The following is a 26,476-nucleotide window of genomic DNA, read 5'->3' as shown; positions in this document are numbered from 1 at the left end:
GGACCCTCTGGTGACACTGGTGGCCAGTAGGGTCACTGGAGTCAAGCCCTTGGCCCGGGCCGCTTCACCCGCGCCCGTGCCCTCGGTTCGCGGCCAGCAGTCAGGGCACGGGGCGGGGCGCGCCCGGGAGGCCGAGGCGGCGCGCTATTCCTGTCGCTGTGAGCTACCGGCATGTTATGTGCGGCGCCCAATCACGCCTCTGACCCGCCGCTCTGACCTGCGCCCTCCCCTCCCTAATCCCCTAGGCTTTGAGTTGATCCTCCGCGCGGAACAAGCTCACCATCCCCACTGCCCCGTGACCAGTTGTCCCCGGCCTTCGCGGGTGCCCGCAGAACCCGTCCTCCTCGTCCACCCCGGAGAGGTCAGAGTCCTCGCCCTGCACTCCCGGGACGCCGTATCTGCGCCGTCGGACATCCAGCACCCCCGGAGTCCACCGGCAGCTCGGTTCTTCCAGGTGATGGTGTGCAGCCACCGCCGCCCCTGGCGTGCAGGTGTCGGCTCTCCACATTGGGCCGGGGAGGGGACTTCGGGCAAAGCGCTGGAAGCCTCGGCAGTCGTGGAAACCAAGCCCCACACTCCCGGGAAGCCTCCAAATTCCGCGCCCTCCGTTACTAGGGGCCTCCGAAAACCGTTTCCAGACTGGATTTGCTCTGAGAGGGGCACTGGGCGATCTGCAGGTCTGGATGAAGGAGCCCTGGGCTTTAAACTGAGCAGGCAGAAATGGGCCCCTGCTAGGGGCTCTGTGGCTTACGCGGGGGTCCCGGGAGTGTTGTGCCCCGGGATGCCTCCGGCCCTGCCCAGCAGGCCTCTGGTCCCACCAGGCTGCTTCCAGCCCTGGGTAGAATGAGTTACTTCCTGTCTTACTGCAAAGCTCATGGCGGCGCGCTGCTCACCGGCTACCAGGCCCTGCGCGCCGAGGGCTTCCTGTGCGACGTGACACTGGAGACCGAGGGCAGCGAATTCCCGGCGCACAGGTCGCTCCTGGCGTGCTCCAGTGACTACTTCAGGGCCCTGTTCAAGAGCCACACCCAGGAATCCCGGGCGCGCGTGATCCACCTGCACGTGCCATCGGCAGCCGGCCTGCAGCGCCTGCTGGACTTCATCTACACTGCCTGGCTGTCGCTTTCCATGGACACTGTAGAGGACACTCTGGAGGCCGCCAGCTACCTGCAGGTCACTGAGGCCCTGGGGCTCTGTGGGCGCTACTTGGAGCGCCAGCTGGCTCCAGAGAACTGCTGCTTCGCCGCCAACGTGGCAGCGCGCTTTGGCCTGGCTCACACGCTGGACGCGGCCGAGCGCTGCATCGTGAGCCACTTGCAGGAGCTGCTGGCGCTGGGCGCGGGCCCCGCGGGACTCCTGGAGCTCAACCCTACATCGCTGAGGGCTGTACTGGGTGCCCCCGACGTGGCGCGGGTGCCCGAGGCCCGGCTGCTGGGCCTGGCGTTAGCTTGGTTGCGGCAGGAGCCCACAACTGAGCGCCTGGCACACTGTACAGAGTTGCTGGAGCGTGTCCGCTTTGGCCTGGTTCCCGCCGACGTACTGCGGCGCGTGTACTCGGGCTCTGGCCTCGTGCTGCCCGCCCGGGTCAAGGGCCTCATCATCCAGGCCCTCAACTACCACACGACGCCCTCCCGCCAGCCGCTCATGCAGGGCGAGCAGACCAGCATCCGGAGCCCCCAGACCCGCATCTTGTTGGTGGGGGGGCGCAGGGCACGGGAGGTGGTGATTGAGGAGGTCGCGGCCCCGCAGAGGGCAGCTAGGGGCCGGGTCGCCGCCCCAGAGCCCGAGGAAGAAGAGGAAGAGTTGGAGGAAGAGGAGGAGGAGGAGGAGTGGGAGCTCACCCAGAACGTAGTGGCCTTCGATGTGTACAATCACCGCTGGCGCAGCCTTACGCAGCTACCCACACCACTGCTGGGGCACAGCGTGTGCACCGCGGGCAACTTCCTGTTTGTCCTGGGTGGGGAGAGCCCTTCCGGCAGTGCATCCTCTCCCCTGGCCGACGACTCGCGGGTGGTCACGGCCCAAGTGCACCGTTACGACCCGCGCTTCCACGCTTGGACGGAAGTGCCCGCCATGCGGGAAGCGCGGGCCCACTTCTGGTGCGGCGCGGTGGGCGAGAGGCTCCTGGCCGTCGGGGGCCTGGGTGCGGGCGGTGAGGTGCTGGCCTCGGTGGAGATGTACGACCTGCGTCGGGACCGCTGGACGGCGGCTGGGGCACTACCGCGGGCTCTGCACGGTCACGCGGGGGCCGTCGGGGACCGCGGTGTTGTGTACATCTCGGGGGGCAAGGCAGGGAGAGGCGAGGGCGGAGCGAGCAGCCTCCGGGACTTATACGTCCTGGGCCCTGAGGAGCAGGCTTGGAGCAAGAAGGCACCCATGGGCACCGCACGTTTCGGGCACCACATGGCAGTGCTGCGCGGCGCTGTGTTTGCTTTTCTGGGGCGATACGAGCCCTTCTCTGAGATCGAGCGCTACGACCCCAGCGCCGACCAGTGGACTCGGTTGCGGCCGCTGCCCTACGACCGCTTCTGCTATGGGCTGGCCGTGGTCGAAGAGACAGCGTTGCTGCTGGGCGGCCTCAAGTGGCGGGACTCGCGCCAGGTGCCTACCCGCAACGTAGTGGGCTACGACCTCGACCTGGACCGTTGGGAGGACATCGGCTGCGCGTTGCCCTGGGCCTGGAGCGGCCTGCGGTGCGCAGTGCTGCAGCTGGCCGAGGGTGGGGACGACGAGAGGGAGGGAGAGGTTGGAGAGGCGCTAGATTTGGTGCTGGGCTGAATGGGTCAGTCCAGTTTCCTTCCGCAATGGAGGAGAAAGTCGCGCTTGGTTAGTCTTACAGAGCAACGGATGGGCTTTTTCTAAGAAAGGGATTCTGGGAGCAGAGTGGCTTCTGAAGGTTAACAGGCAAACAAGGCCTTGAGCAAAGAGAAACATTTCTCCTTGAGCTGAGAATGGGAGATGGCGGGGCGGGGGGTCAAATAGAAGGCTACATGAATCAACTTCAGTGAGCTGGTGAAAGAAAATTTTTAGAAAGGCTCACGCAAGGCTAGAGAAGGACTTTCACAAATAAAATATGACCTTATTTTCCCTCTTACAGTTAAAGTGTTTCCCTAGGTGCAAAACAGTGATTACTTACGTGCCAAAATAAATAAATAAATAAATAAAAGGCCAAAAAATGTACCACAGGAAGTTTATACAAAACTCAGAAAATTGTTGGCTATAAAGGCTGTAATTAAGTCTTAGGAGATGGCATTATCTGAATAAATAGTGAAAGGAGAGTGCCTTGGTTAAATACCATGAAATCATTGTAAGGAGAACTATGATTTTATGATCCGGAGCCATGGTTACAGTTCTGCTCTGATGGTTTGATATAAATATGGAACTGAGAAGGAAAAAAAAATCTCTAAGCACTTTTTTTTAAATCTAGAAAGTATCCTTAAATTTTTCTGTCACCGGTGTCACCCTAGGCTGCTTTTGCCCTGACTTTAGACAGCTCACTGGTTTTAAGTCACATTTCATCAACCCTTAGCCATAATAATCAGAATCCTCTGGTTAAGTGGAATGTCTAACCAAAACAAAACAAAAACTGATTTCTTTCATACTCTTTTAAATGTTCATTCTGCAGACATACTGTAGATTATATTTGTAAAAAAAATCAATTTTTGGTGGTTACCCCCACTTCCCCCAAAAGAATCACAGAGAAAGGAAAGAGGAATAGGTAAAGTTTTAAAGTTCGTCTCAGGTAAATGGGAAACCAGCTTGATTTTTCAGGGTCTTAGATAAGACACTTGTATATACTGAACAGGTGCTGCTTTTGGCTTGTATCACCAATGAGGCAGCAAAGTTAGAACTCGAAACTAGGGTGGGGGGTGGTGGCTGTATAATTAGGTCACAAAGAAATGTGGTAAGGACTTTGCATGAATAAAGTAGGTGCTTTATAAGGATTCATTAAGAGCTGAATTTATTTGACTTCAGTTTACAGTGCTGCCTCTCTCCTAGATTTGAAATGAATGCAATAAAATGTACAGATATTATATAGTGTTAAAAGGTCTCTTTCATGCTAGGCTAGCCACGAGTCTTGTCAAATTCATTAGTTTAATTTTCACCATTTAAAACAACAGAGCTGACTTTACAAAAGTAAAAGCTGCTTAGTAGCAACAGAGCTAGTCTTCCCGTCAACTGCTTGCTGTTTACAGGCCACAACCTGGCCACTGTAAACATGACACATCCATCAGGTACATATATTTTTAAGTGAACATACACATTTGGTCTAGTAAACATCAATAAGTCTAAACACCTGTTAACAAGCACACTTCATTTTAGGACAAGAGGTTTTTTGTTTTGTTTTGTTTTGTTTTTTACATATACAAAATCCCACAAATTTAATGTGCGTCAATATCCATGCAGTAAATAAATGTTTTTACAAATAGAGTTCTTTTTAAATGATAAAAATATTACACTGGACCCAAAATTCCATACAAACATTAATACATGATTTCTCATCCATTTTGACTAAATATAGGATTACTGAAAATGTGCTGTAGAAAGGCCACTCTCCTGTACAGTTGTGCAAAGTCTGCAAAACGATAGTGATTCAATGGTGGTTTCAAAAGCAAAGAAAAAGATCCCCGCTGTGGAGTTTTTACTTTCTCCTCTACAGCAAAAATATTCACTGGCATATATCTGAACTCTTAAAGATGAAAGTACATTCACTGAGCTGTACAGGCAACAGTATAAAGCTGATTAGAAGTAGATTTTAGGATATAGAATAGTAAAGGAGGTTCCCTTTCTCCTCCTGAAAAAAACAGCAAATTGTGACTTGTACATTTTGCAGCCAGACACTAAAAAGCAGCACAGTCATTTTCATGCTGTGATCACTTTCAAAAACAAGACACTTATAAATGGAAATATATGAAGAGGACTTTTCCTTAGACTTCATCCACTCTATAGAACAATTCATGAAGCCAGGAAAAAAACCTCTAAATTGTTTCTCTCATAATTCAATGTGACATCTCTCTGAATGACCATCACCTGCTTGCTCCTTAGAAGTACATTTTTATTTTTCAATGTTGTTTTTTATAACACACATCAGCCTGAAACTAAACATATTGTACTTCCCTACCTGAAGTATAATTACGTAAGTTTAATTAGTGGACTAGGGGAAAATTGGAAACTAAGTGGAAAGTTGATTCATTTCAGTTTATACCTTGTTGTCTTTTAAGAGTTGGAGTTTAAAAACATGAGTTTGGGCTGAAATTTATATATATATATATATATATAGCTGTTAGCTGCCTTTCTGGGTGTGTTAAGTCAGTTTTTAAAAATCCCCTCTCAAATTCTTCTGTACACAATCAGCATCTCATCACTACAAAAATAAAGGAAGATTTAAACCAAGAAAATAAAGCAGCTCTATCTTCAATTTTGGTCTTAGTTACAAAAACATCTTACAAAGCTTTGCCCTGATACACCAAGTGTTCTCATAGATTTGGAATAATATTTCCATTAACTTAGCTTTCACAAGTTAATAGACTATTAAGACGAATATTAGATACCTGAACTTTTCTTATGTCGATGCTCTTCTATTTTGCTTAGCTCTTGTATGCGCATCTACATTTCACAAAAATAAAACTACAGCATTAAACTTTGTGCAATGTTTAAGAAAATTCTTAGAACATTTTAATAAATATAAAAAAGGTTTAAATTCTTTCCCACCCACAAGGATGTCTGCACCTGAAAAAATGTGATTTACTTTTGAAGTCTTGTTTATATAAAATAACTTAAAGGGAGAAAAGATGACCATAGATAGAAAACTGCCTTTTGTGGTTTTACTACTTGAAGACCACCTGTATTTAGAATTGTTTGCAAAAGTTAATTTTAAGTCATTAAAGACAGTTGATTTTGCACATGGTAAACATAAGCTGAGCACTGATTGCATACAAAATATACAAATGCTCATTAAAGATAGTGGTATTGTGACCATATATGGTTTGTTTCATATAGCTTGGTAACATTAAAGTATAGCTTGTCAAGTGTTCCACACATTGATATAAAAACTACCTTATATACTTGTTCAGAGTACCAGCAGGTACTAGATGGTCTGAAGGCAGAATACATTTAGACATGCGTTTCAATGTATGAATGAGTGTGTGCTAGAGAGGAAGTGATTACATCTACTTCAGAAGAAATACTCAGTGGGTCATTTGAGGTGGTATTTTGACAGATATCCAAGAAAAGGTCGAGGTACATCTGCTTCCATTGTTGGAATTCTTTAGATGTCAAGTCTGGATTGTCTAGGACTTTATCGATAATGGCTACTTCCCCTTCTCTGGCCTGAAAAGAAAAAGGATTCAACAATTAAGACAGGGACAAAGTTTTATTCAAGTTTAAAATAAAAAGTTAATAGGCAAAACATTTAAGAAGCCCATAGGAGATGGCTTTGGATACTCACACCCACCCAGCTCTTTAGACTCACGTCCTAGTGTACTTTTTTCTACACCCGAGGAATGCCTCCTTTTGCCCACTGTGTGGTTTGCTTTTTCTCTTTGCCTGTCCTTTTGCCCATCTCTGCTATGGAAACCTTTTTCGTTCTTTAAGATCCAGTTCAAAAGCCTCTCATTTCTTCAAGCTGTGCTTAAACACTCAGAAAAGTTTTCTCCCTCATTTATGCCCCTTTACTACTCCATCAGTGCCACTGAGTACATTTGTCATATTCTATTTCTTGAGTTACTTTTGCATGTGTTCTATCTCTCCTGCTTTATGGTAAGCTTCTCATACTTGAATGAGACTGAGCATGGCCCCCCGTTACCACAAATACATAATTCTTGCTGTGTGAATATTATGGCTCCCTTTCTGTAGCACTGGGGGCCTGTAATGGAGAATGGCTCTCCCTTCCATGTTGGAAGCTGGGTCTCAGCTGAAGACTGAGCTTCATTTTGGTATAACTCACCAAGTTAAAACTATCACCTGGGGAAGATGAGAATTTCCCAGGTGGAAGGTGGGATGGAGAAGTAGGGGTTAAGAAAGTCTGAGCAGCTCAGTCCTGACCCAAGTAAAGCTTAGGGAAGTGTAGAAAATGTTCTGCAGGAAGTAAGGCATACACCTCTGGGCCAGCCAGAGTTGGGAGGCAAAGAAAACAGTAAGGTGGTTGAGAAGTTGGTCTGGCCTCACAGACCAGAATATGGAAGAGGGCTGGGACTGAGGATGTTGTGAGTTGCCTGTGGTGGGATCTGAGATCTGTGCTTGGTGAGGGGGACTGTTAAAATTCCAGGAAATAGACACATCCAGGGTTGCTTGGCCAGCTATACTTCCCTAATGAAGGAATTCATTCCCTATTAATTTTCCATGCCAAAAAGCATAGGGTTCTGTAGTTCATTTGTACCAATGAGGGACATTTTTTACAGTGACTTTTCATTATCTTTCTTGGTCCCAGAGAATCGAGTGGAGCATTCATGTACCTGGTGATTCATCAATACTTAGTGAACTGAACATTGGCAGTAGCCATATATTTTGTCACTGGAAGAAAATACCTTGGGGGACTCTACAGAGCGTAAAAGACACGGAAAAGGGGCTGTGAGATAGAAGGAGAGAAACAGGTCTTTAAGATCCATGAATCTAACCTGCTTCAAAATGCCTGCCTGCCTTCTAAACCAGGCAGTTTAGAACTGAATGGGGGAAGTGGAGAAGCTCTATAAGGTGGGAGGGTGATGATATCTTTGGAGTAGGATTAGTCACTGGAACTATTCTTACCACTATTAATAGCACTCTCTAAAAATTCTGCTCTTCCCAAAAGTCCATTAAATTGTCCCCTGGATTTGCAGTAGTATTTGCATGACTACCAATTAAAAGCTAATGGAGTCTGAAAACTTTGCTGCTTGCTATCTGAAATTTTTTCAGGTCATTTTCTAGTTTGTCTGTTTCTTTGGTACTCACCTATATTTCAAAATTACAAAACCTCAGCAGCATGATATGGATCTGAAATATTTCCCAAAGGAGCCCTTTGACCTTCTGTTTCCTGAAATTACTACAGCACATACTCTGTATGATAGTTCTTTTTTTTAAAATTATACTTTAAGCCTGGGATACATGTGTAGAATGTGCAGGTTTCTTACATACGTATACATGTGCCATGGTGGTTTGCTGCACCCATCAACCCATCGTCTACATTAGGTATATCTCCTAATGCTATCCCTCCCCTAGCCCCCCACCCCCCGACAGGCCCCAGTGTGTGATGTTCCCCCTCCCTGTGTCCATGTGTTCTCACTGTTCAACTCCCACTTATGAGTGAGAACATGTGGTGTTTGGTTTTCTGTTCTTGTGTTAGTTTGCTGAGGATGATGGTTTCCAGCTTCATCTATGTCCCTGCAAAGGACATGAACTCATCCTTTTTTATGGCTGCATAGTATTCCATGGTGTATATGTGCCACATTTTCTTTATCCAGTCTATCATTGATGGGCATTTGGGTTGGTTCCAAGTCTTTGCTATTGTGAACAGTGCCACAATAAACATACATGTACATGTGTCTTTATAGTAGAATGATTTATAATCGTTTGGGTATATACCCAGTAATGGGATGGCTGGGTCAAATGGTATTTCTGGTTCTAGATCCTTGAGGAACCGCCACACTGTATTCCACAATGGTTGAACTAATTTACACTCCCACCAACAGTGTAAAAGAGTTCCTATTTCTCCACATCCTCTCCAGTATCTGTTGTTTCCTGACTTTTTAATGATCGCCATTCTAACTGGTGTGAGATGGTATCTCACTGTGGTTTTGATTTGCATTTCTCTAATGACCAGTGATGATGAGCTTTTTTTCATGTTTGTTGGCTGCATAAATGTCTTCTGTTTTTGTTTTATAAGGGCACAGGACCTGCTCAGGTGGCTTGTGCGGTGGGCCCTCTCCTTCAATCTCCCACACTCCCCCATACACAGTGAGCAGGGCTCACTTGTCTGCCTCCTTTTCCAACTTCCTGCCTCTCTGCTCTCCTGTCCTCACCACCTCCTCCCCAACCTGGGGGCATATAATAAGGAGACTGGAGGCAATGTAAACACTTACAGAAATGTATAATAGGAGGGTAATATGTAAGTTGGGAACTGATAACGTAAACAGAACAATTATAAAATTTCTACATGGAACACAAATCACCATGGCTTCATCCCAAATGCACTGCAGTTCATGCAGGAAACAATCACAAAATATCTCAAACTCTTTTAGCACCCACTATTGCATTCTGCATGCATGCTGTGTTCTTTTAGTAATGCTAATAATTACACTACATGGTATTTTTATCTTAGAAAATCTATAGACTGAGGAATAACACCAGCCCTGCATTCTTAGAAAACAATTTAAATCACATCCTGTTTTCTCCTAGAACTGAGTAAAATAACATTTAATCAGTGCTTTGAGACGTTAATGAAAAGTTAAGATGATCTCCTCTTTACCAATATAGTTATTATGACATAGAAATAGCTCAGCTTCAAGTTCTTACTGCTTACCTCTTCTTCTCCCCAGCCCCCAATTTGTATTTCTTAACCTACAGTATCTGGCAATCCACTTTAAGAATGAATCTCTTCAAAGAAATTTGTCCTTCCATTTCTTGTCTTACCTTTAAAGTGCTTTTGAGAATTCTCAGCCGGTGTAGTTTTTCATTCATTACAGGATCATTACATCTTTTTATAAATGATAGCTTGTATTCCATCTTGGTTGAAATACGATGTTCTCCTAGTGGTGACAGACTGGCCTGCTCCAGTGCCCTGTATAAATCTTGCAATGAGTCTCCTAACTTTTCTTCTCTACTTTCACCTGCAACGTCCAAAAAAAAAAAAAAAAAAAAAGAAAGAGAGAGACAGAGAAATGAATTCATTGCAATAAAGTTATTTGACACATGGAAAATTTATTAAAATATCAAAACTATCTGAAAAACAGGATAATGAATGACCATGAACACTATTATATTAAAAAACAACAACAAAAACCCACAGCTGCTAGTTATATTGGGTAACATTAGCTACAGGCAGCTAATTGTTTTAGAATGATCAAATAATAGGATTATTTGATTAACCAAATATACCCTTGATAGCAAATTGCCATATATATCTTGAGTCCAGCAAGTTCAAAGAATTAGAATACAAAAGGCACACAACATGGAAACAATCCTGCACATTATATTTTAAAACATTAATAAACATCTCTTATCATTATGCTGATAAGCATAGAAATGCTGATTAATAGAGCTCGCCTGGTTTAGCAATACTGAATGAACTGATTTTTACATTTTTCCAGATTTCATAAGATTGAATGGCATTCAATGGAGTATATTTGATTGTAAAAATCTTCCAATTGTGCCATAGAGGATTATTAGGTTTCATGTGACTGCCATAGTAATGCCTTGTACATTGTAAATATAGTAACTGATCATAAATTATCAATATTTTAATTAAAATGAAACATGGGAATATGTTTATATGCAAATATAGAGGGAAAATATGGCACATGCTAAGAGAAGCTACTTAGTATTTGTAAGACCTGAGGAGAAAATACTCCAGTTAAATATTTTTGAGAAAAAAATGAGAGACTGGCTCAATAAGGGTCTTAGACATAGCTGAACAAATAAAACTCCCATCTTGTTTTTTATAATTGCCTGAACACTAATGTCGTATCTTTCTCAACAATGATAAACAAAGATGAACTAGGATTTTGCTTGGAGTGGTAGATTGGAGTAGGGCTATATCATCTTTTTTAAAATAGATAGCCAGAATCATATTTAAATAATTATATTGGCCCAAAGAGTAAATATGGAATGTTGTTCATTCCACAATGGTCCATGTGAATATTTTAGGCTTTCTGACAGTTTCAAAAAAAGATTCCTTAATTGGTAATGATACCATTTAACATTTAGATGTGCCAGGCAGCAGGGTAAATGCTTAATCTTTATGATCTCATTTAATCCTCACAACAATACTAAGAGCAGATCTATTTTATCTGCATTTATAGCAGGGTAGTATCTTGCTCAAAGTCACACTTAGTAAGTGGTGGAGCTAGAATTCCATGTGGGCAGTCTGACCCCAGAATCCACGATCTTAACAAGAATTCTATACTGCCAATTTTTTTCAGTTGTCTTTTGAAATGTGTATTTAGCAGTAGATGCCAATGAATGTGAGACTCCCTTAAAATGCAGCATTCAAAAAATTTTTCAAAATGACTGTATCTAAAACTATCAAAAAACCCAAAATGTACAGTACCTTAACCTAAAAAGGTCATTTTTAGGATTAAAAAGCAGCTTTATTTAAATTCCACATTCAACTTTTGGCTCTGCTACTGAAGTTAACAACTAATGGTAGGTATAGTCATTGAGTCCTTCTATTAGAAAATTCCTTGTTATCATCAGCACATGCTATCACTAAGTCCTCTGTGATAAATTTTAACTTCTTAACCATATATCTAAGTTAGAACTATAATCTAAAAATACAAAAATCTCTTTAAATAACAGCTTTTAAATTCTCTGTTGGCCCATCGCTGAATATATTCAACACCTAGAGGATTTTGAGGGATGGGGGATGGAAGACTGTAAAAAGGAGAAACTGCTTTGTGGGTTATGAACAAAATGGAAGCAAGAGGGAATCTTAACTGAGAATGATTTGGCTTGAGGAAGGCACAAAATCATATGATCATTTAGAATAACTAAATGGAGTTGTAAAAACAAGGACACATTTAAACAGCATAAGTCTATTTCAGAAAATCATAGGTCAGGAAAGAACCCTGAGGAATTATATAGTAGTTATCGTATTCTTTTTTTCCTCAAGGCAATACTGCATCTAAAGCCAGATGTAATTTCATAGAGTAGAGGGTGGGGTAGAAAATGCGAGGCCTAACAGATGTGAATTATAGTAGTTAAGGTATCAGGTGGCCTAATGTATTATTAGTTTTTTGGTTCTAGAAAGAAGGTGAAGGAAAAAGGGATTCAGATTTTAGTTTTAGGATTTAAGGGAGGCAGAGTATTTTTACATAGTAATTTTTATTTTAAAAGAACCTTCCTCCATGTTACCTAACATTGTAGAAGGGTGCATATATTTTGTTTAAAAAAACATTTTGACCCAGTTTTCCCTCAGTTCTTAAAGCTTGTGAAATACTGGGGCAGATGACTGATTTTATAAAATTTCAATGTAGTTTTACTTTAAGAAGGATGAATGAAGATTCAATATATAAAATGACATACATAGGTATTAAACAATAAAAACTGAAAGTTTCTCCCCCTTCTTGCTCTTATGGGGGAGAAAAGCATTCAATCAAAAGACAACATAATTCTACAAAGAATCTGGTTTGACAGCTGTAAAAAGAATTGAGTATGGATTTATCTCTGGGCAGCACACTTGAACAAGCAATCACAATGAGACGGAACACAGAAACATTTCCAAGTATAGTAATGGGATAGTGTGGCTCCTATCAGAGATAATAAGCCACCCCCTGCCCCAATCCCCTACATATCATACACATACACTACACAAGACACAGTAGTGGGATGAGTAAGGACGAGGGACTGAGATGCCAGGCTACCACAAAATGCCACCAATTACTTAACATTTGAAGACTAGACAAAGAGTCTTTTTATTTTCAAAAGGGCGGTTGGTGAGGGGCAGAGTCACATTATAAATCTGATTCACTGTGCTCAACAGTCAAAACAACACAGAACTCAACATTCAAGACAAAAACAGACCTTTATTTTCTTTTATAATTTTCAATTGGTTTCCTTGATTTTTCTCAGATGAATACCAATTAAGTCAATTGGGGCTACTGTTGCAACTGAAAATATGAAAGCACCTTTATTTTCTTCTCTTTTTGCCCTCTTCTTCATCTCCTTCTCACTTCTCTTCAGGCTTCTCTCTTTTTTCAACCCTTGCTTTTTCTTCCTTTAGAAGAGGCTTGCTTTGGAAGAGGAGGCAAGCACTTGGTGAGGTCTGCTTCCTGATTGACTTTCTTTCAATGTGCCAGTTCAGCCACTGGAACACTGGCTGAAAACCAGCTCTTTTGCAATTTGAATGAATGTTTTCTGAAAGTTGGCAAAGTGTAGAGACCACATTCAAATCACAGGACATATATAGGAACCTTCTGTGATTCCTAATGAGGAACTGTATCACTGCTATAATGAAATTTTAATCTGTATCTAACTTATGCAGGAAATCTGGGCCTATGCAGAAATAAATTTCCCCCCAAATTATATTTACGTTTACAACATGTAAATTAGTCCTGTGTCAGATTACATACTTTTGAATTCCAATTTTATTGAAGCAAAGAGTGCATATAAAATTTTCTTTCCTACATAAAATTTCATTGATTGATGGATTTGAGGATCATAATTAAGTTATTGATGAATTAACTTGTATTCTGTGCCGAGGGAGGGTCATTTATGGCTGTGTCATACTTGACGGGGTGAAAGAAGATCCTCTTTATTGTCCCTTTCATATTCTGCTCCACTATGAAATATTGTGAATCTAGGAATGTAGTGAGCATCATTATTTGTCTTTTTCAGGTTGCCTATGACCTCTAGGTAGTAAGTGATAAATGAAAGCCCAAAGAAAAGAATAGCTAATGAAAAATACCAGTTTGTTGGAATCTCTTGCAAATTGCTTATTAGAAGATAATAATGCATTTCTCAAATACCAAAACGTCTTTGGTTGACGTATTTCTTACATTCAGGCTCAGTGGTTTCCAAACCTTTTCTGATTGCACACTCTTATTAGTTAAAACACTTCTGTTTTATCGAACAGAAACTTATATACATGTATTACTCTATAGTAATAGATAGAAGTTATAAAACATACACAAAAAGAAATTCAAAAGGATGAGAGATAAAACCCAAGGAAAAATTCCAATGTTTTTTCTTCCTGTACCTTAATGGACCCTTGTGTGCCCTACTTCAGATACTTAGACCGTGACTTTTCCACGAGTAGAATTTGTCACACCCATATTTGCATTTCCCCTTCTTCTACCTGGCACAGTGCCTCATGCAACCCAACACATTCAAACAGAGTGATGGTTTTCTTTACTTTATATATGAACTACTCCAAAAAGGGTTCCCTAACAGGTGACTGTGTAATTATTAGGACAGTCTATTGTATCATATTGTTCATGAAACTTGGCAACCTAAAATTTTACTCTAGTATCCACCCCATTTTCACATCCCTGCAATGACAATATTGAAGGAGCATAAAAAATGAAAACAAAACAAATAAGTAAACCAATTGGGCTCTTGAAGAACGAAGCCAATGATGGATAATGAGTTCTGGTACATATTTCGGAAGGGATCTGTGATCTTGTAAAATTGGACAATGATATCCTTGTGGAAACAGTTGTTCTTTCTGCAATACAGCTGTGTAATGAGCCCAGAAGGTTGGGAAAGACTAAATCACAAATGGTAGAGAAGACTGGACATAGTCAGATTTGAGAGACATTCATTCTTGTACACCTGCAGAGTGCTTTAAGGCTTCCAGGCTAATGATATCAAGTATGTGAAACACTATTCTTGTCACAAAAGGCAATTAACATTTGCATTGAGAACACCCGAATATTTTCTATGAATATGAATTTACTAGCAAGCCATAATGAATAACTTATTTATATGTAAGGTGACAAACTTTTAATGGACTTAATGTCTTTGGAGGTTTTATGATAAGGATGATTAAGTATTCAGGGGTTTATACTATAATTTGAATGTTTGTAATTAAATACTAGCTCTCTTAATTCATGCTTTTATGTAAGTCAATCAGCTATGCCTAGCATTATAAAACTGGGTTTGGGGAAGGCAGTTTGTTATATCAAAGAAAAGCATAAGATTTTAAAAGCTGGCTTTTAGTCCTCCATCTGTAATCAACTACTTGTTTCATATTTAGGGGTAAGTTATTTATTTTCTTTTAGGCAAAGTAACAATACACAAACATTACTATTGGGAAATAATTTCTCTGAGTAAAGAAGTCTATTTTAGTGAGAAAAAAAACTCTTCTCTTAAAAGAACAGTTTGAGTGACTCCACCGACATTTGCTAACTGTATTTTTAAAGAACATGTAAAGCCCATCCTTGTAATAATGATAATGTGCTTCACTGAAATCAAGTACTTCTGTCTGTCAATTCCTTCCTTACAACACTAAATCTTGCTCCATAAAGATGTGACAAAAGAGACAGAGCTAAAGTTTATTCTATACTTCTTTCTCTGAACATGTAATTTCTGTTAAATTATGCAGTTTAATGATAAAAATACATGACAGTGGTTGAATTTTCAGGGCACTACAGTATTTACAACAAGTAGTTCAGATGGCAAAATCTTGGTGTCCTTAGCATTGATTTATTGCCCCAAAGAAGGGAAGGTTCTTTGAAGGACAATCAAAAATATAAATGACAGTTTAGGTTTACCCATAGAATTTAGAAAATTTAACCACTAGGAATATGGAAGTCAAAGTGCTGGCTCTCAGGCAGGAATTCATAAAGGAGACAGTTTAAAACCAAAGCTAAGAGATGATTATTTTTGAAAATTAATGTGGAGTCACTATATTCCTTAATGAAAAAAAAAAACCAGATTCTCTAGATCACAAAATTTTACTATGGCTTAAACAGGGAGAATGACCCAAGACAATCCCATAAATATTAAATGCCAATAAAGCCAATAAAATGCTTTTTGATGGATTTCTATATACCAGAACCATCATTATATATATATGTTTTAAAAAACACATTAAAATGGTTAGAGCACAGAGGCAATTGTAAGGCAGATCAATGTGATTTTATTCACAGACACAAATTCCATTTGTGAGAAAGAAGCACTGATTACTTCTTTTTAGAAAGATATTTACTATCAGGCATACTTAGCAAATTATTTAGCTATCTGAAAAGATCTGATACCAATTGGTCATATTTTTATTTTTAAGTAATTTATATTTTTACAGGTATTCACATTATGCAATACCACACACTGCGGTGACAGGAAGAAAAAAACATTTCAAAATACAGTGTTAAATTATCTGTTCATTGCACAGTATGAAATATCATTAATTAGCATTAAAATTATTACAGAGTATCTTATCCAACTAAAGGAAATTTCACATCCACTACAGAAGAAAAATAAGCAATATTGATTGAGCCATAGGGGACCCAGTTACATAGTATTAAATAATATCTGAAGCTAGTTTGAAAGACATCCAGACAAAATACTTTTCAAAAATGAAACCCACAGCCTATAGATTCAAAATATTTTACAGAAAAGAATAGCTCATGCCTGCCCTAAGAGGCAACACCACTTGTATACAAGTGCCAAGAAATAAGGAGAAAGTTAGGATTTTAGCTGAAGATTCTATAATAAAGCCTGGCATGAGAAATTTTCTTCATTAATGTCACCGAAAGCAGTCTCTGTGTTGCACCTGAATACACTTTATAATAGAATAAACATAAGTTTCAAAGCAAATTGTGTATACCTTGCCTTAATAGATTACACTTAATTTAGTACAATACAGCACGTCAAGTTTTAAAAATGCAAAATACACTTAATACATAATTTGCTTTCTCTGCTTTGCCTTAAAGAGGCCACCAAAGAGTCCATTAAACAGCCAGAATTTTCTAGTTATTGAAGCTGATCCCTCTCTTTTCCTGGTGTCAGGAGAACACAACTGAGGTGTTACCACACAGAGCCCTTTCCCAGTTAAGACCCTTTCCCCTTCTGTTCTCCCATAGAAACCGCAGTTTTCTGTTACTGTGCTCCATCTTGATTGGCTTTGATCTTATGCTAGTCCCAATGTAGAAAGCTCGCATTCTTCTTAAGAGTGGCCTGCCCCTCTTATATCCCTTTGGGAGGCCCCCAATCCAAAACACTTGATGATCTAAGCTTTTTACAAGTCTGTTTTCTGTTATAAACAGCAAGGACGAGGCCATTTTAGTTGCTTGCAAGAGGTTGATGTTGAGTCTGCGCCGTACCGACTCTCTCCGATCTAAATTCTCTAAACATTAGCTTATCAATCTGTGAGTCCAATGGGTTGAGTGCCAACAGAAGTGGATCCGATTTGGCATGGAGAGGTTCTACCAACTCTCGCAGTGTATTAGCCTAATATGATAAAGCAGTGATACAATATGATGAAAGACCTGCGAGTGCCATTATTTCCAAAGCATATTAGTATTTGTATTAGAAATACCATCATGCAATACCCATGAAGAGAAAGTAGAAAAATATGGCTAGAATTGCATATGGTTTTAATACAATGTCTTTCTGTTGGCATGCAAGTCTACTTGGCCATAAATGGGACACCTTTTGCTTTAAACTTGGTTGTTTGGAAATGTTAATCTCCCAAATATACACAATAACACACAGTGCAGAAAAATATTTTCCCACCACTATACTTGTATATGTACATCTATAATTTTAATCAGAATAGTTTATGTTAAAATATTCTCCATATACATGTAAAATTACCATTTCTTTTGAGAAAATTAAAATTATTTCTATACGAGATCTTTCCTCAAATTTATCCAATCAAGAAGCATGAAGAAAACCTCTCTAGTCTTCTGACCAGAAGGGTATTTGATTGACCTGATATATATGCTACCATGTCCTAATCAGTGAGACAGTGGAACAGCCTACCTAGTATTGCTCCAATGAGGAGGCTGCATGCTTAACAACACAAAATGCCAAGAAACGAAAAGCTAAAACAGAGTGAATGTGATGAAAGGGTGACTTTACACCTGAGCATAAGCCACATGCCAAGGAGTTAAGAAACTGGAAGAGATGGATGTTTCTGAATGACCTGAGAAACTAATAACAATTTGGATAAAACAAACTGTACCCTCTTTTAGGTCATTTTATTTTGGATCTTGAGGAATCTAATAAATATTGTCAGCAGGAACAAATCAGCAATATTTTAAATCTCTAGCCTAGTGCAGATTTTTATCTGCAACATCTTGTAGTATCTTTTGAGTCATATTGAGAAAAGAAGGAACAAGTTGGGAGAGAGAATAGAAAAAGCATGTTGTTCATCATGTCCTCCCTTAGAAAATGGGGAGGGACACATCTTGCCTATAACACTGATATCTAGCAAACAAGATATAGCATAGTTCAGAAATCAGCGGAACTAATTTTTGTCTGTAATATTATACTCTTTTTGCAGAAATGGGGGTGGAAACTGAATAATCTTCATATATAGGTCAAATGAAACAAAACACAATACCTCAGTTTTTAGAATATTATAATGCTGGAATGCTAGCTTTAGCTTCTACCACTTCGTTTCACAAGGTCATGGAATTTCACACAGCAAAATCAGAGGGAATCCAACCTTGGGCACAAGGTCATTTCTAAGTTTAAACTGTTCTTAATTTATCTAAGCAATTCAAACATTTTGTAGTTCTTTTGAACACATCCTTTGTTTCCCCACAGAGATAAGGTTACATGAACCTTTTAATTTCTAATACACATTCCTTAATGCCCACTTAACCCACACTAAACTGAACTAGAGCCCTGGTAATCAAGTCACAATTGCTGAATTCTATTGCAAGAGACTGGAAACATCTCCTCAGTTTAGCTCCTAAGGGATGGTGGAGGGAGAAGTACTATTTCAAAATGGCTACAACTAGCTACCAGTTAGTTAGCATAAGAGAAGATAACTCCCTAGGGCACGGTATCTCTTCAACTACTAGTGGTCACAGTACTAGTGACTACTGAATCTCAGGGTGGGGGTGGAGGTGCTTGTTAAACACAGATTTCTGGGCCCTACACCTCATCTACTGAATCAGAATTTCTGGGTATGGAACTCAGGAATCTGCATTTTAAACAAGCAATCCAGGTGATTCTTGTGCCCACTGCAGTTTGAGACCTCTTGCTTTAGGTCAATCACACTGGCTAGGGCTGGTTGGAGTAACAGGAATTTTTGCACTGCATATACAAGTAGTTTCTAAGTCAGAAGCCCTGAGTTTGGGGACTTCACATAGCATTTTATTTTTAATCCCATCACCAGTCTGACATTGTATCACACAGCTTAAACAATTTCAGGATTTTTGCTGAGGAATCTGATGGAAATATCTTGGTATACTGAGATTATGGCAAAATGAAAGAGGCCTTGGTAAATTTTAAATAAATTTTTTAGAACTATACTTTTTATGTAGTGTTAAATAGTGCCTATTTATATTTGAGGGAAACAAGAAACTACAATGGCGCTCCTACACTCAACTCCACTATATGTCTTGGCATGTGCATTATGAATCTTAAGTATACGTGTACTGGCGAGCCAGGTGGGTCAGAAGCAAGTGCACAAAGGGCTGCCCATATAATCTAGACGAAATCTCTAAAACACAAAAACCTACTTCAAGATACTGTCCTTCTGTCTTGGACTTCTGTGAATCTCATGTTTATGTGTCTTTAACTTTTTACAAGTCCCATTCTGATTCTCAACACTCTTTCCTTTTCTCTCCCTTTAGGTTTTCACTGGGCTTTCTCTTTCTTTGTGTTCAATTCTCAATTACTACCCTTCTCCTTTGTAGTGGACAACTTCATTTATCCTGATACAAAGTCAAAATAGTCAAACCAGTTAAAATTATTATACAGACTAATTTTATTCCTCTTTTCTAAAAGAACAAATGGAAATTGCATGTTCTTTAGAAAAAGGCATGCTGGGCACAGTGGCTCATGCCTGTAATCCCAGCACTTTGGGAGGCCGAGACAGGAGGATCACTTGAGGCCAGCAGTTTGAGACCAGCCTGGGCAACATAGCGAGATCCCATCTCTATGGAAAAAACAATAGAAGGCAGAAAAAACATAAATTATATAACTCTTGATTATTTTGTTTTCTTTTGGCTGTTACTCTAACTATAAAAATATTCCCTACTGCTGCTGTTAAAATAAATTTCACTATTTACCAAGCTTTTAGCCAATTACATTTTGAAATGAGAGCAACATATCTGTGATACCACAAAGAAAATCAGTAATGTTTCTGTTTGGCATATTATTTAATAAATATTTATTAAGCTACTACTCATCACTGAAACTTCTAATTGTGAGGCCACCAGCTTAGGTTAAGAAGAAACAGATCTTGTTTCCCTGTTACTATACTCCTGGAGATCTGAATGATGAACCCAGATGGAATACCATGTTGAATCATGTGTAGAATGACTTATTCCAGTGAGATTCCATATCCATGCAAGTTCCTTGAGACACAGATTGAATTTGCATAGGAAATCTTGAGGAGGATGTTTCTTTCTCTTTTTGCTTTATGAATTTAAACATTGCCCCAAATAAAACTTGACTGCCCAAATAATAAGAAGAAATAGAAATTCTGGAAACATAAGTTTTAGAAATATAATCAGGCTTCCATTAGCGACCTGCTAAAAATAGCTGATGATACTTCAATCAAATGCCTGAGGAGGATTAGATTATAGAGGGGATAAGGGTAGAGGTACGAACATCTTCAAGAAAATGATTAAGGCTAAATATAAAACAGTTGAAAATAAATATTTTCTTTAATGAATGAAAGAGAAGAAAATATTTTAAAATGGAAGTAAGTATTTAAGCCAGTTGAGCACTTACAAAGATTCCTAATTCTGTTTGAGTTCTAAGACAGAACTCAATTCTATTTCACTCAGTTCCATAATCAGCATGCTTGAGGGCAAATTTAAGGGCAAAGCCAAAGACTACTTGTCTTAAGCTATTTGTGGATAACAAAGGTCATCAATAGCAGATATTCAAGTCTATCAAGAGTAACACAATTCTACTCCTGGGAGAGTAGAATTGTTTTGTTTATTTTGAAAAATCTTATTTACTTAACATAGTTATTTGGAGCCTCCCCTTCTTCTAAATGTATGTGTTTAGATTTAAGTTTTTCTTTTTCAAAAACAAGGATATCCAACACCATGAAATGATAGTGATAATTACTTTTCTCTATGTAAGTATTGGAGAGAGTGGGCTCATACCTTGGTTCAGAATGTTCAGACCAAAACAGAGACTTGTTAATTGTGGTTTGAGTATTATCTGTCCAAATTTTGAGGGCCTATTTTCTCATAAAAGGTTGACTTCAAAAAGACCGGATATTAAAGATTTTTTTATTTTTTAATACCATAGGGAGAAGGAGTTGGAAAATATTTTTATGAATGTGAAGCAAAATTTTCATGATAAAGTATTATTTTTCTAAATAAAGTGGTAACTAGTGATAGATAATATAGTTTGTGTTTATACTTACAGCACTTATGGAGTTCTTTAATTCACAATTCCGGGTAAAATAAAATATTTGATGAACCTAAGCCATAGGCAAAACAGGTAAGAAAATACTGTTTCCAGATAATTTGAGTGTTCCTCTAAATTCCCAAATCACAATTCCATCCTGTGTGTATAAATCACAAGACACGGAGTATTTCCTTATGAAAGTAGTATTTCATCTTAATGCACCTACTGTTATATTATGACCTTAGAGTGCCATTTATGACTTAATTACTTATCCATGAATCTATCACACATGCTGACTTTCTAAAATCTGCATTAAAAACCACTTTCTGAAATTAAGGCAGATCTGAAGTACCCTTTAAGTGAAGTTTTTACGAAACAACTGAAGACATCTTTCACATTTAATAGTTACAGAAGTACTTAACATGTTGTTTTCATTTACAACCAGTTTATTTTCAATGAAGTGTCTGTAGATATTTCAGGAAAATGTACTATGGAATTTTGACACATGATACTGTCATTGCAAATGTCGCCATTCAGATTTTAAAATGGAAAATGGAAATAATTAATTTTTATAGAAATATATTGTTCAGTAAAGGTTTAATGGGTGCCTATGGGTGTATATATATACACTATATCAAATGTTAGGAATAAATATACAAAGACAACAGTCTCACCTCAAAAAGATTATGATATAGTTGTATACCTCCTTCCCACTTCTATCTTAAAATTTTATAGTTAAGAATTATCTACTGTATTTGACTTGATATTTGATTCCTCCATCCTAATCCATGCATATTTTTAAATATTTCGGGAGATGTTATTTTGAGGTTATTAATAAAAGAATCACATTAAACTCCAATGAGACAAGTTTAGTAAAAATAACCATTCCTGGATAAGGTTTTCTTTCAGCAATGTAGGTGGACAGCAAGCTATTGGCAGATTGGGTTGCTTTTGAAATCCATTTTATGATGAATAATGACTTAATTTAAAATAATCTCCTTAAACTTCTCAGTTCCAGTTGAAATAGCTACAGAGATAACATAGGTGAAGTCTGAGACATGAACCCCCGACAGAAAATAGTAGACTTTTTTTTTTTTAACTCCCAAATACTTTAGAGATGAACAGTGCAGGTTTTAAATTTATGTGGATTTTCTATCACCACCTTGTATGTTTGTATTAAAACGATGTAATTATATTTTATTCAGCCTGGATGATAATCAATGTGAAGTAACTCAGTGATGAGAACTGCCAGTCTGGTGAACAAGTGAGTCATTCAACACTTCATTTGTGACTACATCTGGTCTGCCAAAATGAAAAGGCAAATTGGGATCAACTCTATCAACATAGTTTTCTTGCCTATTTCCTTTAATAGGTTCTTTTTGGTCCTTCAAACCCTATTAGGACATTCTCTTTCCTACCTGATAAGTACTCTGAAAAGTAGTTCCAACCTTATCTGAATCTTGGTTCACTTATATGACTGGGTGGTAAAAATGTCTTCAGAACACTGATTATACATCTATGACCCAAGCTATTTAATTTGTCCATCACACTCGACTTGAATTTTCCAAATTGATATTCTGGTGAAATAATAGATAAGGGTATGTGTGCCTGGGGAGTTGGGGTTATGGAGATACATTTAGTATGTTCACTTCATCAGAACCCACTCCAAGTAAACAAAGGACTTTGCCCTTACATACTTCTGCCATGATGCTGATCAGCTAACTTGATCTGTGGTCAGTAAATTTTAATGCTATGCAAATTATACTTTTACTGCTCAGCTTCTTTAGGAAGCAACCAATGGCACAGCTTCCTAAGTCTTGAAAATTTGATCTAAAATAAATGTGTGTGTGTGTATGTATCTACATATACATACACACATTTATATATACATATATACATATATATACACATATACATATATTTATACATATATACACATATACGTATATTTATATATATACATATATATATATATACACACACACACATTTATTTTAGATCAAATTTCAGACTGGTGTGCCAAGGAGGTTACTAACAAGGCATTAACATTTAGAAGTTATTGAAGGAGGAAAATCAATATTACCATCTTTATAATATTGCAAGCTCAGAAAGAGTAAGCAGAAGTTTATTTCAGGCTTCTACAATCATAAAGAATGTTACAGTATGGGAGGAAATAATGTCTTTAGATTTTTAGCATAAGAATCAATTCTTTTCTTATTCTGCTGTCAGCACTCCCCCACACACAAACAGAACTATCTGTTGTATTCTTCCTGAAAAGAATTTAACATTTCACTTACTTTTGCAAGTCAGTACCTCTTTTATTACCTGATTTAATCGTGAGGAATGACATGATACTGGAGCTAATACTGAATGATATTCTTCTAATAAAAATAACAGTAATCCTCCCAAAATCAAGACGGCAGTACTCTGAGGATAGAATATGAATTTAGTGTATATATATACACACACTAAAATAAATGAATATATATATATAAATATAAATAAACAGTAACATAGATCTTGTGAACTTTTGTCCTACAGGTCTAGTCCATCCTATTCTTACTGTCATATTAAATTCATATTCTATCCTCAAAGTACTGCCATCTTGATTTTGGGAGGATTACTGTTATTTTTATTAGAAGAATATCATTCAGTATTAGCTCCAGTACTAATGGGGGGTACTGACAGCAGAATAAGAATTGATTCTTATGCTAAAAATCTAAAGACATTACTTCCTCCCATACTGTAACATTCTTTATGATTGTAGAAGCCTGAAATAAACTTCTGCTTACTCCTTTCTAACTGAGCTTGCAATATTATAAAGATGGTAATATTGATTTTCCTCCATCAATAACTTCTAAATGTTAATGCCTTTTTAATAACCTCCTTGGCACACCAGTCTGACATTTGGGATCATTTGCTCATTAGCAACTCTGGCAAGAAGGAGCTGCTTTAGGGGCACTGCGAATTGAATTTAAGGACAATGAAAGATACCTTCCCCAGCAAGGCAAGTGCCAAAGAAAGGTAAGAAGAAAATTCAAGAAACATTTGTAAGAATCTAAAATTGTATCTTGACAGTTATTTATCATTAAGATTTTTTCTTTATGTCAAATTTGTTATAAATCTAATCTCTCACCTTAATCCGTGGTATTTTCACATTCTTTTATTTTCTAATCTACAATAATTACATCATAAACAATCCTCAAAAATCCCCATTGTTAAGTCATCTGCATATTCCAACATTCAAATTATTATATTTTTAGGCATTCAAAATATGTTGTGTACATGACAAGAAGAAAAACATTAATTTGGTAAAAATCACTATAAAATCATGTTTGTAAGAAATATAGCATAGATGTAAACAAATTAGCATTAATGTTTATCTTAATTAAAAATCAAGTAATGAGTTTTCATATTCAATCTTAGCTGTCTTGGAGATTGTTGGTTGTTAAATTTTGGACCAGCAAAGTCATCTTGGATTTGGGATGGAAAGCTATTGAATCTAACAACATATGAAGAATATCCTTTTTAAAAATGCCCTATTGTATATTAATTTTCATTTTTCCCTTCTGACAAAATTATATGGCACTGCCCTTTTACAGAAAGTTCCACTAAAGAGTTAGAGATATGCTGACTCTCAATGTTCTTATGGAAAAATACAAATGACTTTATAGTCATTGCAAAAGGTTCCCAGCTATATCTGTGTTTAACATTTAGTATCACATGTTGAATTTCACACTCTCCAGCGTAATTACAGAAAACTGGAATGATACAGGAACTTCATTGCAGTGAGAGTTCCTCTTGCAAAATTCAAATGTTTGAAATGTCAGGAAGTTCTCTGTATCCTACAACATAATTTGTATTCAAATATAGCAACGGATTGCTAACTTCTTGCTAGTAAACAAAACAAAAAATTCATTTATGTTAATAAATTTGTTTCCCATCTGTAAACTAATTTACGGCACCTTTATGGTGCTAGCTTATTCATAATATATTTTAAAAAATAAGAACAATTCTATGTTTTATTGAAGTCAGAATTTTTTGGAATTCCTATTTAGTATATGTATTTTATTAAGCAAGGGCCATGTTGCCTTCTCTAGGGTAAAAAACACAACCATGAAAGTTGAGATGCCATCCTAAGTCACTTTGAGGAATGTGCAAATCAAGGGGTGAATTCGGGATTCCCAACACCACTTAAGACTTCCTACCATCTCCTTTGACTGGTGCCATTTTCCAGGAGGGGATGGCAAAAAAATAATAGCAGCTGTAAAGTATTTAGTATCTCCATAACAAATGTGATCTTCAAAGAACTCTGTGGAACTTTGAACCTATTTGTGGTACTAATCTGTATGTGTGTGTGTGTGTGTGTGTGTGTATTATATAAGTGTGTATACACATGAACACCTATATACACATACTAACATTACAAATTTACATATGCAAGAATGTATTAAAAATTGGGCTATATGATCTTCTATAGCTAATTCATCAGATCTATCTGAATATGCTATAACTGGATTTGTAGTGATAAATTACATTAGTTCTTCCTTAAGTCCATGCATACTTATGATCAAGGTTCTAGAATAACTTCTCATACTGATTTTATTGGAAGTGCAGAACTAATCTAAAAGATACTAATATTGGATTTAGTGACAAATTTAGGAAATCTCAAACTAAAAGTCACATTTTAAGCTCACCATCAAGTGAACATTAAATGTGTGAACTACTATTTAGGAATATTGTCATATAATTTGAAATGAAACATTATTCCTTAGTAATTGACTATGCAGAGTACACACCATGAATACAGTACAAACAAAACCAGAAACTGACCAAGGAAAATGTCATTTTCTTTCTCCTTAGTTTAAACCTTCAGCACCAGAAAGTTCGTTTTCTCTTTGTGGAAAATCAATAAACACTTTAAAAGCAGAAGCAGGAACTCTTCTTTAACAAAGTAATATACTTTATAAAAGGCCTTGGGAACCAAGGCCTTAGTTTTAGCCATATGAGGAATGGTTTCACATCTTAGTTGTGTGGGCAGATCTGGTCTCCATGGTGATGAAAAAGTCAGCCAGGGAAGTGGAAAGAACTGTGGTACATTGCTCCCAATAGAAACGGCCAAGCTGAAATCAAATGCAGCTTTTGTATTTAGCGTGGACAAAGCCTGAAGCTCCAGTGAACTGGTACTTTACCTCAGGTTGTCATGGCAACCTGCTAAGAAGGGTGGGTTACAGATACCCATATCAACTTATTACTAAGATGTAAAATCAAAAGCCAGAACATATGGGATAAAAGT

General features: G+C 38.5%; 2 protein-coding genes across 9 annotated transcripts in view; one reads left to right on the top strand and one right to left on the bottom strand.

Moving 5' to 3' along the window:
• Positions 1-249: 249 nt before the first annotated feature.
• KLHL34 (kelch like family member 34) lies at positions 250-3,953 on the top strand. Its single transcript, XM_019019645.4, has one exon. It carries the CDS (start codon positions 844-846, stop codon positions 2,776-2,778), a length of 1,935 nt encoding a protein of 644 aa, XP_018875190.1. The 5' UTR covers positions 250-843; the 3' UTR covers positions 2,779-3,953.
• The window catches only part of CNKSR2 (connector enhancer of kinase suppressor of Ras 2), a 280,333-nt gene continuing 257,801 nt past the window's right edge, over positions 3,945-26,476 (bottom strand). For 4 of the 8 annotated variants that reach the window (XM_004063901.4, XM_019019643.4, XM_004063902.4 and 1 more), the window contains 2 exons: positions 9,607-9,803; positions 3,945-6,330 (listed from right to left, as the gene is read on the bottom strand). In XM_004063901.4, coding sequence (XP_004063949.1) covers positions 6,115-6,330; positions 9,607-9,803 — 413 coding nt within the window. In that variant the 3' untranslated portion in view covers positions 3,945-6,114. Of the gene's footprint in view, positions 6,331-9,606; positions 9,804-15,752; positions 17,083-26,476 lie in introns of those variants that run through there. The other 4 variants (XM_031005997.3, XM_031005998.3, XM_031005999.3 and 1 more) reach the window with 1 other exon arrangement.

The sequence above is a fragment of the Gorilla gorilla genome, chromosome X (genome assembly GCF_029281585.2).
Source record: "Gorilla gorilla gorilla isolate KB3781 chromosome X, NHGRI_mGorGor1-v2.1_pri, whole genome shotgun sequence".
Taxonomy (NCBI): Eukaryota; Metazoa; Chordata; class Mammalia; order Primates; family Hominidae; genus Gorilla; species Gorilla gorilla.
Note: the sequence above shows the minus strand (reverse complement) of the source record. Positions and strands in the feature narration are given on the sequence as shown.

Bases quoted from the DNA above. Each gene is read 5' to 3' on its own strand.
- KLHL34 (XM_019019645.4), top strand. From the start codon at position 844: ATGAGTTACTTCCTGTCTTACTGCAAAGCTCATGGCGGCGCGCTGCTC.